We start from the raw sequence: 15640 nt of genomic DNA, 5'->3' as shown, positions 1-15640 counted from the left end.
TGCTACCATTGGGTTTACCAACCTTACCCTGGTTGTGTTTAAGTTCCACCTAGCTGGTAACAAAGGGCTGGTAACCTTCCAATATGTTAATCTTCCAATATGGTAGCTAAAAGCATGAGACTAGGGTGTGGTATGGTAGCTATTTCAGATGGATAAATGTGGAGAACAGGGGTGTGGTCTTATATATGTGTCATGCAGGTGAGCCTATAGTGGTAGCTTTGGGACAGAAGAAGCCATGCATGCCAGGATGCGCAAAAACTAAAGAGGATTAGGCTTGTCTTTCTCTCCCCACTCCAATTCCGGAGATAATGGCAAAAAGTAGCAAAGATTTCGGTTTGAAATCTCAAAGTGAGAGAAGAGCAGGGCAGCAGAACCAATTATTAGAGGATGTTGTTGAGTTGACTGTCCATCACTGCTCGTTGGACAAACGTGTGATAAGTTGATTTGTGCATGGATAATGGGTTAAATAGTCTCTGGGAGACACTTCCAGCTCAGCAATTCCTGTTTCTTCCCCTGCATTTCAGAGCTGTGAAGCCACGTTGGAGTGTTTGGCCACAGGCCACAGACTTAACTATCTGTAAAGTTCCCAAATGTTTTCATATCTGTGTTACATAAATACACGGCGTTTCTTCCGCGCGTTGATTTTATTCTTTCGCCTTCTTCTATAAAAGCCGTTTATTCCAATATCTCTCTGCATCTTTTGGCTTCGGTACTTCTCGCTGCTCTTGGCTTTTTTCTAAACAAAGAGGCCCAGGACTGTGCCTGCCAACTGCCAAGTTTAATTTTTTAAAAGATCCCGGACAATAAAACCCTCTCATTGTAAAACTATTTTTCCACTGGCTTCGTCACTGCCACACTCTCCCAGCAAATGGCTGGGATGCATCACGAAAGCCGCCTTCAGCACCCACAAGGAAGGCTGTGCCACATCCCCCCACAAATAGCTGCCGCCACCCCCTTCTCCGCCCATCTTCTGCTGCTGCCTTTGGATTGGTCATTGGAGCTTGTGACTCTTCGGCTGCTAGCCTATATAAGGGCAAGGGAGTGGCACTCTCGTCCCCCACAACTTTGAGCAAGGACCCTAGTGAGCTACAGGAGCAAACAGCTTGGAAGGACAGCATCATGCCTGTGAGTCTGGGGAGGAGGTGGGGGGGCAGCTGGTGGGTATCACTGACTGCCCACAGGGGCAGGCATTCCAGTGCACCAAGGGCACTGGAGTGCCAAGCTCAGTGCTGGAAATCTGCAGGCATGTCAGCCAGGCTGAAGGGAGAGAGTCCTGCTATCGATTGATGGTGCTTTTTTCAGGAGTTGTGCTGATTCATCTGTAGTGAGATAGGATGTTTGGCTATGAGACTGTGCATTCTCTTTTTAAAAAAATAATTTTATTGGGTTATATATATATATATATATATATATATATATATATATATATATTCACAATCACATCATAGCAAATAATTTAAAAAATTGAATTCCCCGTTTTCCACCTTCCCCCTTGACTTCCCCTCCTGGATTTTTTTTTTACATAAGAAATTGTCCTGCTTGCAATACTACACTTCAAAATTATGTTCTTTGAATCAAATGTTGTTGTATTCTTATCACTTTTACCTCATCTTTATAGCTTCTATGTTGGTTTTGTTAGCTGTAAGTGTTTACATGCTACAGTCAAAAGGAGGGATGTGGTCAGGGGAGAACCCCATAGCAAAAGGGATCCTGCAACCCTCTCTTTCTCAGAAGGGCATGTTTGTAGCAAGGCAAAGACTGGAGTCCTGCTTAGATTTGCATTTGCGATGATTCATTTTTCCTAGTCTTCAGCCTATAAGCTTCCCACCACACAGAGAGACATGCACCAGATAGGGAAAGTGGCTGGAACTAGCTACTTCTGGCGCTCGCCTATCTTGTGCCCAGACTCCCTAATCCCATTTTTGAAACTTGCTCGGAGCCTGGAGTAATAATTAATCCATGAATTATAAGCACTTAAAGGCACCTGTTGGGTGTGAGAGATGGGAATGTTCAAAGGCAGCTGGGTGTGGCTCGGAACATCTGCCGGCAGCCTTCGCCAGTTAAGCCTTTCCCTTCTTGCTAGGAGAAATATATATATATCATTTTCACTTCTTTCTAGGGAAGTTTTGTAACTTAGGCTTCTTGTTGCTGGCCCTGCTCCCAACACAGGAACTAAGATTGGGGAGGGGGGTGTTTCCTCCATCTCTTTATCTCTGTAGCAGGAAAAGCCCCAATTGTTTAATTCAGGCTGCTGCTTTAAAGGAGCAAGGTTTTATACCCATTTTACTGACTGGATGGCTGAGGCTGCAAGTAGTGCACTAACTTCTCTGTTCATCTGAAGCAGGAGAGGTGAGGAGCATACTCCCTTGCATAGGGTATCAGGGAGTCTGGAAGGAGGATACTCAGAGCCACATGCCCAATAATCTGGGCTGATGGGAGTTGTAGTTCCAGCATCCACAGGTTACCCATCACTGCCTGACAAGCTGGTGCTTAAGAGTGCCCTGGTTGATCTAATTCATCTGATGAAAACAGACTCTTGCCTGCCAAATCTACCGCCACAAAAATTGCCAGACATTTAGTTATTTCAAAACTAGGTGATTTTTTAAAAAAATATTAACCTGCTTTGAAGTTTAGGAATAAAATGTGCTACATGCCCACATTTTTGTTTCGGATTTCTTTTTGGTGGGTGAAGAATAACATGACATCTTCTTTCACCAGAGATGGCCCTCTGGGTGCTGTTGACTACAACTCCCATCATCTCTGACCATTAGCCATGCCTGCTGGGGCCGATAGGAACTGGAGTCTAGTGATATCTGGTGGGCCACAGGTTCCCTGCCCCCCCCTCTTAGATAAGCAGGAAAACGGGGGCAAGCTTCCTGAGGGCAGTTCATCTGCAATAATATAACTAGAGCAGAATTTACTGCTGCTTGGCAAAGGGAGAGAACGAATCACTCCTCTCTCAATTCCTTCTCTAGGGAATTACTTGCACCAGCCTGAATGTGGCCCCCGGCAGCCGTCTCTCTGTGAAAGGTGATATCCCAGCAGGAGCTAAGAGGTAAGCTGGTTTCATAGGGAGAAATTACCTTTGAGCACACAGGCATTCCAAACTTGCATGGGCCTTGGGAAGCTTTGGCTCTCATGGCTTCCCCCAAAGAATCCTGGGAATCGTTCACAACATACTGAGAACTCTTTTGCAGACCTGCACTGCCCCTCATCTTCCAGATATCGGAATCCCTTGGGATTCCTCGGAATGATGGTTAAACTAGTGTGGAGCACTATGCAACAGTCCCCATTGTCGTTTGACAGTAATGATGTTCCCTGTATGACATTCTCCTCAAAATCACTGGCTGCCCACTCCTTTCCCTGCTCTTAATCCAGATTTTCTCATTCCCTCTGCTTTTCGGAGTATGAGAAAGTCTGGATTAAGGAGAGAGAAGAAAGCATGGAAAGGAAGGTTGGCTTCATATACACAAGAGGGAATTAATGAAGACCCAGGAAACTTACTGCCCGCCTTAAAAAGCAGTATGGATAAGTGCGCAGGTATGCCCTTGGTGACATGGGAGGGAGGAGGGAGACCTAGGGATAAAACTGCTCCTCATTAAGCTACAAAGAGGAAGCCCATTTCCCTTTGTCTTAGGGTGTGTTCACACCAGAGCTAAAGGTGGACTGCATCCCAGGTTGTCTCCAGATCTCCTTAAATGTGGATTTTTTTCTGATCCTGGCCATTTCAGATATTCTAAGGATGGGGGGGGGACGACACACCCGCATTTAAAGGGGAAACCCTGTGATAGGGAAGGGTTTGTGTAGAGCAGGCATCCCCAAACTTTGCCCCTCCAGATGTTTTGGACTACAATTCCCATCATCCCTGACCACTGGTCCTGTTAGCTAGGGATCATGGGAGCTGTAGGCCAAAACATCTGGAGGGCCACAGTTTGGGGATGCCTAGTATAGAGGATGCCATGTCTCCCAACAGGAATGGGGAAACAAGCCGGTGCAAATACACATTTTTCTCCATTGTGGAGAAACCCTTGCTTTTGTGGAAATTGCCAAGGAGGGGAAGGAGAAATGCCCACCCCGCAGCATTTTCCAGTGTGTTACATCAGAACTTAGGCCAGCTCATGGCCTCCCCTCCCCCATCCTTCTGCTGCTCCTGCCAAGAGCCTAAACAGAACCAGATGTTGGAAGCAACCATCCTTCTTCCCACCCCACATCTGCCCCTACAGTCTCCTCTTGCAAAGCCTTTCTCCCCTGCATGCCTACTGCACACAGTCAAGACCCACTTGGTGCTGTTGCCAGCAAGAATGTACACCTTCTCTGGACGAACACACTGCTTTTCTCTTTCCTCATTCTGGTTTTCCGCTTCGGAGTCCCTCCCCTGTCCCAGATTTACGAGCGTCTCGTTTTTTGTAGGGCAAGCTGTACAATCCATCCCACAGCAATAAGGGCAAGCATTTAAACGAGAGCACAGAACTTTGCCTACTTCCTTTCGAGGAGGAGCCACAGTTGTGTAAGAGTAATGGATGTGCAGGGGGCCGGAGATGCAAATAGCAGCCAACGGGGGGCTTCACTTAGCAGCAGTGGTGCACCTGGGGCTGGCCATTGGAACCAAAGTCCATGAGGCTCGGTGAGGCAGTCACTTCGGGTGGCAGGCTGGGCAGAGCTTGGAGTGGCGTCAGATCTGGACCACTCCCTGCTGCCTCCAACTCACCCACCACCACTTCCCCTCCAATACTCCCACCACTGCCACCTCCTCCTCTCCAGCCTTCTTTTTTTTCTCCGCCACCTTCACCACGCCAGGGCTTCAGTGGGCAGCCTCGTCATATCAGGCGGCAGCAGAGAAAAGGTGGTGCCCCCCCTCCACTATTTTCTTTTTTGCCTCAAGTGGCAAAATGTCCTGAGCAGGTACTGGCATACCAGCCCAGGACATAATGCCAGAGCTAAGTCAGACCGTCGGTCCGTCTAGCTCTATACCGCCTGCGCTGACTGGCAGCAGCTCTCCCAAGATTTCAGGAAAGGGTCTCTCCCAGCCCTTTCTGGAGATGCCAGGGATCAAACCTGGAGCTTTCTGCATCTGAAGGAGATGCTCTGCCACAGAGCCATAGCCTTTCCCACGTTGACCTACGTATACCTCTGAAATAAATGCAGTTTCTGGATCTCACAGAGCGATGGAGCGCAAATAGGGGTGGGAAGAAGACGGAACATTTGCCAAAAGAATCTGCAAGTTTGAGACACCCCCTAATCCGCGCCAGGTTGGATTCAATCCTGAGCAAAGTTTAGCTTGTGGGGATTGGATTGAGATGAAAGGAGAAGAGTTTATGAATTGGGGTGGGGAATAAGGGCTCTCATAAAGCAGCAAGCTGAAGGAGGCTGCAATTGCACAGGCCAGAAACCAGCCCTATCAAAGGCCCAACTGAGTAGTTCTGCTGGCTGAAAGATTTCTTTTGCCAAAAAGACAGTACAGTAGCGGGGAGACAGCACCACACCCCTTTCTGTCTGCTGCATGATCACATGCTACAGCAGTGAAATCTAGCCACAGGAGGTTGTTCTAGTGCTTCCAGAGGACAAGGGTTGGAGCTGCCTTTGTTTCTTCTGAATTCTCATTATATGAGGAACTGTAACTGTTGAAAGAGAGGGCTTAATGAGCAAATGTTGGGAAATTCCAGCAATGCAAGAGGAGGTCTGTGGTTGGACAGCAGGGGGCCTCAGGGCCAAATCGGAGGGATTTTGGCTCCATCACTGGGAACACTCGAAGGTGAACATGCCCAAACTCTTCCCTTCTCCTTGTGATACCATCAGTGAAGCTTCCTAGTTTTTCATTCCCCAAACTTCCCTGGCTTGCACCTACATGGTGACGCCTCAAGGGTAGGGTGGATCACTCAAAAGAGGCAGATAATGCTCTTCAATAAGGAGAGGTGTTGTGGGATTGCTTCAACTTGCCTCTAGGACAGGTAGAAGCAGCTTGCATTTTTTCCACGAATAGAAACTGAGCAGAGGGATGGTCCTAGATCAAGGAAGCTTAACTTGTAGCCCTCCAGATGTTGCTGGATTGCAACTCCCATTACCCCTGGCCATTTGCCATGCTGGCTGGGAGTTGCCATCCAACATCTGGTGGCCTGTGGGTTGCCCCCACAAGATGATCTCCACAGTTGTGTACACATGACTATGTACTGTAGCTCCATTGTGCTCCCACCGCTGGTTCTTGAATGCCTGCACACACAGTGATATCCACAACGTAGAGTAGCTTCTTGTGAAATACTGTGGCTTGACGTGTTCCCCAGTCCAAAGCCAGCTTCAAACCAATTTGAAAATGTAAACCATAATACAACGTACAGAGGCAGTCCCACCCCCCTTGCAAAGGTGCCAACTTGAGTAAAATATTGAGGGGGGGCAGGTAGGCCCTGCCCCATATATTCACAAGATGCGGTGCGCACACACAATTTGAACTGCAATGCCCATCAATGGGGGGGGGGAGGGCTGAAGGAACCACAGCTCCTAGGAGTTGGCTTCTACGTGTGGACAGACAACTTGGAAACAAATCCAAGTCTACTGATGCGCCTTGAAACACAGTGAGGGGAGGGAAATGACCTTGCTGAGTTTTAAGTGGGCAACGTCTACGTAGCCCAATTCTATGAGTCTGTGAAGCAACTTCTGCTATTGCAGCTTGTCTTGGAGGGGAACAAACACCTCTTTTCATGAAAGCTAGCTTTTTATCATCATTTAAAGCAGAAAGGCCTTTCCCCACCGAGTGGCTTGTTTCTCCACTCCAAATCACTCCCCAGCACCTCTTCTCTCTGTGGGAAAAAAAGCACCATTTGTCCCAGAGAGAGATCCAGCTCTGCTATGCAGCAGGGAGTGAACCAACTTGCTTCAGGTGGGACTGAGCGCGGAGCGGCTGCCATTGTGGTTCTCTGGGCAACTCTGAAGTAAATGTGGAGGCCCTAAGGGCTACTCCACATGACCTGTTTATTGAACGTCTCTCCTGATTTGCTAGCACAAAGACTGCAGGGGATGTGTGCTTGTATGCGTTTAGATTGCACCCAGTCTTCACTGAGCATCTGAAGAGCGTAGCGGTGGATCCCTGAGACACGAGGGCTTTGCGATTAACTTTCTGCCGCCTGTTTCAGTTTTGTCATCAACCTGGGCAAAGGCGAAAATGAAATCATGCTGCACTTCAACCCGCGCTTCGATGCTCACGGGGACATCCGAACCATTGTCTGCAACTCCAGGATCAACGGGAAATGGGGCCAAGAACACAGGGAGTCCAACTTCCCCTTCCAAGAGGCCAGCAGTACGGAGGTGAGACTCAGATCTGCACAGGTTGTGGCAGGGAAAAGGAGGGACTGCTTGTGGGTTTGAGTGGGGAAGTGTCATAAGGAGAGGCGATAAAGCCACGTTTGAAAGCGGCATGGATGGAGGTCTCCGCAGTGCATGAATATGGGATGGAGGTGCTGCTGAGGTTTGGACTGCAGGCCCTGTTCCTATGCAACTGATCCAAACTGAGGTGATGCTTCCCTGCCCACCCCAATTCCAGATTCCTGTCTGTGCACTTAGCAGCTAAAGGAGAAGCAAACATTCAACAGGTGGAGCTGCCTTGGAATGCAGATGATAGAGATCCCCAGGCCACAACCCTTGACACCCTTCCCATGTGCTTTGGCCTGGCTGAATGTTTCCTCAAATTCTGACATTGCCTTTTCCTGGGTGGGTGCTAGGGACAGGTGTGTTAAGTCTGTGCCTAGTAACCAGCCTGCTGCCCAAAGGTGACATTTACCTGTTTTGTGTCACCTGTTTTGCCTCAGGTCCCACCCAACACTGGCCTGTGGCCCCCCAAACAGTTGCCCAGGAAGGAAAACAGCCCTCAGTGTGTGGGGGGGGGAGTAGGATCCCAATCCTGTTAGTATGGAAATGAAACACTACCTGCTGGACTTTTGCTTCTTCAAGTCCTAAAAAGGCCCAAAAATTCTGTCAAAAGCCAGCAAGCCCAGGATAGATGTGCATCTTCCACTAGCAGCCATAACTCCAGTCCAGTCGCTTGATAACTAGAATAATAGAAGAGCTGGAAGGGAACACAAGGATTATCTAGTTCTAGTCCAACCTTCCCCCCCCAAACAATGCAGGAATATTTTGCCCAACATGTGGCTTGAACACATGACCCTGTGATTTCAGAGTCTCATGCTCTACCAAGTGAGCTATCCCTCTCAGCAGTTGGGAATCGGGATAACTGATGGGTGGTGCTCAGCAGTTGGGAATCGGGATAACTGATGGGTGGTGCTGAAACCACGCCACCCACCCACCCACCCCTTTCTTTCTTTCTTTCTTTCTTTCTTTCTTTCTTTCTTTCTTTCTTTCTTTCTTTCTTTCTTTCTTTCTTTCTTTCTTTCTTTTCTCCTTCAGGTGTTCTTCAGTCATGACAAAAACGAGATGTCCATCACATTGCCTGGCAACCATCAGTTCAAGGTCCCCAATGGAGCTCACTTGGAAGGCATTGAATATATTTGCGTAGAAGGCGACTTTAACTTCAAAGGCATCTCTCTCGGTTAAGTGCCTCTCCCAGTCTTGTCCTGCTCACCTCTCCTGCTTAATAAGGCAGCAAAATAAACACAGCTGAATTCTGGTGTAAGCTGGTGGTGTGTCTTTCTGAGTCTTTGCCACGTGGTTCTTTCAGGGCCATCATTGCCATGGAGACAGATGGTGTTTGTGGTCAGTAGTAGTAGATGCCCTTGTGGAATTTTTTTTGGGGGGGGGACCTAAGAGCCAACACTTCCGACAGGTCCAACCACAATTCTGATTTTTTAAATAAAAAAATATGCAGGTGCACATTTCATTTCTTTATTTTATTGTTTTAATATAGCCTGCGCCCAATAACCATAGAGAGGTGGGAGGAGTTAAGCAGAATGCTGAAGTCTGACCTCTCTAGCCACTGGAAGCAGTGGAGGATGATTGGGGGGGGCAAATGGGGCACCATCCCTCCAACCTCAGTCTGCACTCAGCATCATCTGCCTGTCTTCTTATAACAAGTCCAAGGGGTAAAGCCACGCCTGGTAATTTCCTTCTCCTTAGTCTCCATGTTGCCCTTGTAGGATGATAGGGACAAAACTAGAATAGCCCATTGGCTCTAGCGCCACCTACTGCTCATCTCCCTGCACCAGCCAACACTGCCTGCTTGGCCAGTTGATGAGACTCCTCCATCAGGTGCTGCTCACATGGTTTTAGACACCATCGCTGCATCAAAGGTGTGCACAACACACAAATACGCATAAACCTACTGGGGTCATCAGGTGCAAGAGCGGGTAGTGTTTTTATTTAGCTTGGGCTGTAGCCAATGGTAGTCATACTCTGAGTAGATCCATTGAAGTTAATGACTATCTTACGTCTATTAATGGCAGTGGATCAGCTGAGAATGCATTGGTGGGAGACAATCCCGTGAATAATTTATTTTACATACATACATATATATGCATGCTTTTTAAGGAGAGGTCTCCTGCAATTGTATTTTAGAACACAATAAAAGCCTCAAGAAAAACATAATAAAAAGCACAGCACTTTGGGAAATAAAGTGAAGAGTAAAGCCCGGTCAAATTCATTCAGATCTGGGGTCGTGGGGAGTGGGGTCGGGTCGGGTCAGAGACCCTTTACTATTTCTGCAGAAGGGACCATGTCTCCAGCATCCTAGAACTGCACAATCAGCATGAAAGGGGAACTTCTTAGCTTTTGTCATGCTTAAGAGTCAGCCAGAATGAAAGGAGGTGAGTCAGCCATGGAGGACTGGCTCCTAGGGAAGATCACCAGGGAGAAGTTGCCCTGTATGCTCCAAAGAACATACTGTACAGTGTGCCAGTGTGGTGTAGTGGTTAAGAGCGGTAGACTCGTAATCTGGTGAACCGGGTTTGCGTCTCCGCTCCTCCACATGCAGCTGCTGGGTGACCTTGGCATAGTCATACTTCTCTGAAGTCTCTCAGCCCCACTCACCTCACAGAGTGTTTGTTGTGGGAGAGGAAGGGAAAGGAGAATGTTAACCGCTTTGAGACTCCTTAGGGTAGTGATAAAGCGGGATATCAAATCCAAACTCCTCTTCTTCAAAGCTAAGCATTTAGGAACACCAAAAACACAGGTTCCTCAACGGTGTGTAAGTTCTGTTATGCACAATGGAATGTCAAGGGAGACGCAACTTAAGTCACCCCAGAAGGAGATAGAGCAGTCCAAATCATTTGCTGATATACACACACAGAAAATAGTTGATGCAGCTGAAAGGCAACCTATTGAGATCTACATTGATCATTGCAAAACATGCAAAACATTATTATTAATGTATTGTTTTAAGATTATTGTATAATCTTGGAAGGGGTGTGGCTGTCAGGGGGTGTGGCTACCATGAAGGGACTCTGCACTTTTGAATTTCCCACTGCATTGCTGAATTCATCATACACACCATACACTTAAAGCACATTCCCCCCCCCCAACAAATCCTGGAACTAGAGTTTACCTATCGCAAAACTACAATTCCCAGCACCCTGAGCAAAGTTCCACTGGGAATTTGTGTGTTTTAAATGTATAGGATGTTTGCAGCCTCAGAGTACGCGAATGCCTGCAGACAATGCAGTCTTTGCTAGCTACACAGGCACCCTGAGGGAGGGAGTTTTGAAGTCTGGGCACCATGACTGAAAAGGCCCTGCCCATATGCACCACACAGACCTCCTCCACAGATCTCAAAGGGCAAGCAGAATCATTTTGGAGGGGGATGTGGCTGGTGGTGCTTGCCATACCACTGTGCTGCTGAGCTTAGAAAAGGCATGCCAGACAAAACCACATCCTCTGCACAACCGTTACAGTGGGGGTGTTGCTTTTCAAACCACAAAAAGTCAGGGTTTTTATGTCATTTTTAAAAACTGGCTTTGTTGCACCAGAGTGGCAGACCTCTTTAATCCATTCTGATTTCAGGAACCTACAAGTTTTTGAGTCCCTCTCACAAAACAGTGACAGTCTGCAGCTGAGACAGTTGCAAAGAATTCTGCTTTTCTTCATTTAGCAGGACTGTATTCTTAATGTTTATAAAGCACTAAAAACTTATTAACTCTTGTATGTAGATTAATCTAGTGCAACAAGCACTTATATGTGTGCAGTAGAAAAAACTCACCTTGCTGTGGATCAGCTACCAACATTTTAAATGCCTTGTTATATTCTACAAACTACTCTGTTAGTCACAGGAAAGTGTGACCTCCCAACCCTTCTCTCTCCACATATTTTCCTGCCTTCTGAAGTTCTCCTGCTATGAGGTATGTTACAGCCACATAAGACATTCTTTCTCTGGCTGTTGCTAAGCTGGTCTCATGCTGTGCCAATATTTCACAGACGAAACTAGAGACATTTGTGTATTTGAAACATCTATTTTTGCACCAAAGATCATCACTGGATTCCTTCCTCCCCACTCGCCCTTAACATTGTTGCTGAAATCTCTTTTCTGCCTCCTGTATGCTGCAATCATTTTGTCCTCAATAATTTGTCCTACACTGGCTACTAAAGCTGCTTGCGGATCACAATGCATGCTTATTTGGGAGTGGGGGGGAGAACAGAATGTTTGTTGCTACTATTATTAAAGCATCATCCATATAAATAAACTGAAGAATCAAAGGAGAGGTCCCCGCCCTCAAAGGGCTTACAGTCTAGCTGTCAACACAAGGAAGGCAACAGATGAAGGAGAGGGAAATGAAAACAGGAGCCAACAGGGGAAGGATATGTGATTTCTGCAGCTATGGATCTGGCTGTACTTATTACAGGACAGCTGCAATGCAAAGACTTCCAAATGGCATTCATTGTCTCGATTGGGAGCTATAGGTAGGAATGGGGAGAAATTCAGTTCAGTTCGCATTTAAAGGCAAACCTACCCAATTTGCAATTTCTGAAACAACACAAACATTGACACACAGCCAACCTTGGAAATTTACACTGCTTCAAATCTTGCAAGGCACTTCTCCAGCCATAACGTATGTACTCGGGTGCATAAAAATACATATATTAATGAAAATAACATACAAAACTTTACATTGGGGAAAACTGATCTGCAGAAAAGAAGAAGGTTAAACAGAATTGCACAGAAAAATTAGAAGCCAGGCCAAACAGCAGCTATAGGTCAGGTCAGTGTGGTTTGGGGGAAATGGCCTGGTGCGCCAAATCTGCCCCATAGGTTTCCTACCTCTGGTATACACTATGGCCCAGTTACAAAACAACACTAAGCCAAACGATGGTTTAGTGTGAACAACCAAACATGCAGGTTCCCAGAGCGAAGTTTGCAGTCACTATTTCCCACCTTGTTGCTGCTGCTGCTGCTGCTGCTCTCCAAAGCTATTTTTTTTAAAAAAAAAATACATTTTATTCCAATTTTCCAAATTGGAATGTGCAGGCAGAGGCAAAGGCATCCTTGGGGTAGATTATTGGTGGCCATCCTTTGCTTCCTTTATCCAAGCCCTTCTCCCTCTGCCATAGACACATGTTCTGCTTGGGGCGTTTCATGCGTTTTCTTCTTGAAGAAAGCATGCCTCCTATGTGGCCTTTCTCTGCCCTGAGCGGCCATGTACTCGCGGTAATTCCTGGTGAGCAAGGTATAAAGGAAAGGGTTGACGCAGCTGTTGCCATAGGTCAAGCAGGTAACGCCAAAGTTGAGGTAAGCCTGGGCGGTCGGCCCGATCTCCAAGTCCTCTGGCCAGTACAGCTTGGTGAGTTGCCAGGCCCAGAATGGTACGAAACAGGCCCAGTAGGCTACGATGATGCTGAAGATCCTGGGAAACAGCTTCTGCTTCAGGGCCCTGCTCACCACAGGTGACCACATGACTTTTGTGGAAGCCCAATAGGCCTGCACAAGCCGGGAGTACACGACCCCCAGGACCAAACCAGGACCGAGGACGCTTGTGCCAAACAAAACCGTGAGGTACACTCGGAAAGCGCCAGGCGTCCACGTGGGAAAGCAGATGAGCTTTCGGCTCCTGCCCTCCCGCTGCTGGATCATGACCATCATGGGCACCGTAAGCAAAGACGAGACGAGCCACACGGCAACGCAAGCCAGCCTGCGGTAGCTGTTTCCAGCCTGCCTGGCCCTTAGGGGTCTGGTCACGGCCCAATAGCGCTCCACGCTCATGGCCGTCAGCAGGAATATGCTGGCGTGCATCGTCAGCAGGTCCAAGCTGAGCAGAAACCGGCAGCCCACGTCCCCAAAGAACCAGTCCTGGGCGAAATATGTGCACACCACAAAGGGGATGGTGGAAAGGTAGAGCAGATCGGCTAAGGCTAGGTTGACCACGTAGATGCGCAAAGAACCCACCGAGCGAACAGACATGCCACCAAACGCTACCACCAGTGTATAGATATTGCCTGTCGTCCCAAAGAGACACATGAGGAGGAGGACTGCGCCCAAGGCCCTGGTGACAGGACTTTCTTCTCCACGCTCCACGTCATAGGAGAAATTGCCCAATGAAGCTTCTTCGATGAGCTCCGTCGTCATTGGATAGCTGAGGCACTCTGGTTCTAAGAGGAACTACCAACCACACAAAGTGTGTGTTTGACAGTCTTGGCTGGGCAGGGAGGCAAAGGATGATGGGAAGAAACTAAAATCACTTGGGTGTGGGTTGGTGAGCCTCATAGGGAATTATGTAGGCTATTGGGATGGCTGTCCTCATTGCATTCCAAGCTCATCTTACCATTCTTGAAGGCACATCCGTTCCACGTTTCCAGATTTGATGGCATGGCATCCTCTTGCTGCTTTCTGTTGCTGCAGAGTTCTCATACTCTCTCCAGCTGGCCCTCCGCGACTTCTGTCATCAAGCATTTGTTGACACAAATAAAACCAGCCCCACGGCAGCCAAGATGCTTTCTTTCCCGTCTTCTTGTCCCTGACAAGAGATGCAGGGCAGTTGTGCTTTCCCAACGGCAGCCCTCCTCAAAAACATCATTCGCCGCTGAGTGGTGGAGCATCTCTGACTCATGGCTTCACACTCAAGTGCAAACACACTCAGCAATAGCTAATGGCGCTGTAGTGCGACCACCCAGCAGATTCCAGAATTCTTTTCTCTTCAACGTTCCCGTTTCTGTCTGTATCTCCTTTGGGGTTTTTTATTTTTAACCTTGCCTCTGCTTGCTTCCTTTCTCTGCCCTCAACCCCATAAAGAGAGGAATAGAAGGTCCTGAATTAATAGAGACGTGGTTAAGAAACTGGGTCAAATAGGGGCTGGGAATGAGAACAATCCTCTGAGATAAGTTCCTTTTTAAAAAAGAAATTTTGGAAGGGGAGCAATGAACATGTTACAGAGGGGTAGCTGCATTCAGTGCAAATATCTGCCTGTTGCAGTAGAAACAACACACAAGGATGTGTGTGCATAGCCAGCTGCATTTAACATGTATCAAGTCACCTATGAATGGCAGTCAAAAACCCAAGGGACAGCATCTCATTTTTAATTTTACTTTTAGGATCACAGGGTTATAATTCCAAACAACCCTTGACAAACTACAGTGCCCAGAACTCTTTGGAGTTAAAACAAAATTTATAAAATCCCTTCCAGTAGCACCTTAGAGACCAATTAAATTTGTCACTGGTATGAGCTTTCGTGTGCATGCACACTTCTTCTTTGAAGTTAGAATGTGTTTCAAATGGGCTTTAAAGATTAAGCACATAAACAGCTTTATAAAAGCTGTTTACAACATTAATTGGTCCTCAAATGTTAATGTTACTTTTTTACTATATTAATGAAGGACCAACACAGCCGCTTGCTTGTTGTTTTGTTTTAAACATTCTGGATATTTCCAAAGGAATGTTTTAAATTTAAAACATTATAGCAATTTCCCTATCTTGATCAAAATCAGGACACTTCTCAATTCTACACAACAGGCATGCAGCGGGGGGGGGGGGAGGAACCTATCAGCCTTTTTTTCCTTTTTTACCCTTTTTGACCACTGTCCAAGGACCACATTCCAGTGGCAGGCAAGGCCAGAAGCAAAAGTGGGTGGCCCAAATGAATGTACATTTCATCTTTGACCTCTAGGATAGTTTAACACAAACCCTTCTCCATCCTCTGTCCAGATAGCCTAGCGGCATTGTCAGAGTTCAAGGGCACATTCCGGTCAGACAAAAACTTTCAGGGTGTGGAGGGAGGCCAGTGCGGGGAGTGGCCAAGGGAGCCTTCTGAGGTGACCAGACTCGAGAGGCCTGGAAGGTTACATTTGTTTCCTGGACCTGAGGTTCCCCATCCCTGGGCCCACAGCATAAAAACTAAAAACGACAAAGCTCTATACTGTTGGCTGTTACTTACCAGTAACGTGTAAGGAGGCATGCACACGCTTGCAGTGAGGTTTTTGGTTGCATGTCATGGCTTGGAACAATACCCTTAGTTTATGCCATGTAGTCAGCAGTAATGCTAATGCCAGGGATCTCCAATAGCACTAAGTGGAATTCTCTAGCCAGCCATTTTCCCTCCTCTTAAGCTCCACAAACACAGTTAGGGGAAAATCCAGCTGCAAACAGCTGCCTTGGCAATTTGGTGCGAGATGAGCCATTCTATCAGCCCAGCTTGATCAGCTGAGAGGAAAACATAACTGGAAAGGGTTTGGCAGCGTAACTGATTGTTTCAGTACAGTACTCTTTCTGGAGTCAGTTTAACAA

At 47.3% G+C, this 15640-nt stretch overlaps 2 protein-coding genes across 2 annotated transcripts; one reads left to right on the top strand and one right to left on the bottom strand.

Annotated features, from left to right (window-relative positions):
• Window positions 1-1001: 1001 nt before the first annotated feature.
• LOC118090838 (galectin-1) lies at window positions 1002-8617 on the top strand. The gene is made up of 4 exons (XM_035127109.2): window positions 1002-1125; window positions 2976-3055; window positions 7125-7296; window positions 8392-8617. Exons 1-4 carry the CDS (start codon window positions 1120-1122, stop codon window positions 8536-8538), a joined length of 405 nt encoding a protein of 134 aa, XP_034983000.1. The 5' UTR covers window positions 1002-1119; the 3' UTR covers window positions 8539-8617.
• Window positions 8618-8818: 201 nt separating this feature from the next.
• Window positions 8819-13491, bottom strand: LOC118090836 (urotensin-2 receptor-like). Its single transcript, XM_035127106.2, has one exon. The coding sequence runs from the start codon at window positions 13487-13489 to the stop codon at window positions 12449-12451; it is 1041 nt and encodes a 346-aa protein (XP_034982997.1). The 5' UTR covers window positions 13490-13491; the 3' UTR covers window positions 8819-12448.
• Between the last annotated feature and the right edge of the window lie 2149 nt (window positions 13492-15640).

This window comes from Zootoca vivipara, chromosome 10 (assembly GCF_963506605.1).
Source record: "Zootoca vivipara chromosome 10, rZooViv1.1, whole genome shotgun sequence".
NCBI classification, from domain to species: Eukaryota; Metazoa; Chordata; class Lepidosauria; order Squamata; family Lacertidae; genus Zootoca; species Zootoca vivipara.
Note: the sequence above shows the minus strand (reverse complement) of the source record. Positions and strands in the feature narration are given on the sequence as shown.

Excerpts from the sequence above, each read along its gene's own strand:
- LOC118090838 (XM_035127109.2), top strand. Across the intron at positions 3,056-7,124 it reads ATCCCAGCAGGAGCTAAGAG|TTTTGTCATCAACCTGGGCA; the intron begins GTAAGCTGGTTT and ends CGCCTGTTTCAG. Across the intron at positions 7,297-8,391 it reads AAGAGGCCAGCAGTACGGAG|GTGTTCTTCAGTCATGACAA; the intron begins GTGAGACTCAGA and ends TTTCTCCTTCAG.
- LOC118090836 (XM_035127106.2), bottom strand. The coding sequence starts at position 13,489 with ATGACGACGGAGCTCATCGAAGAAGCTTCATTGGGCAATTTCTCCTAT.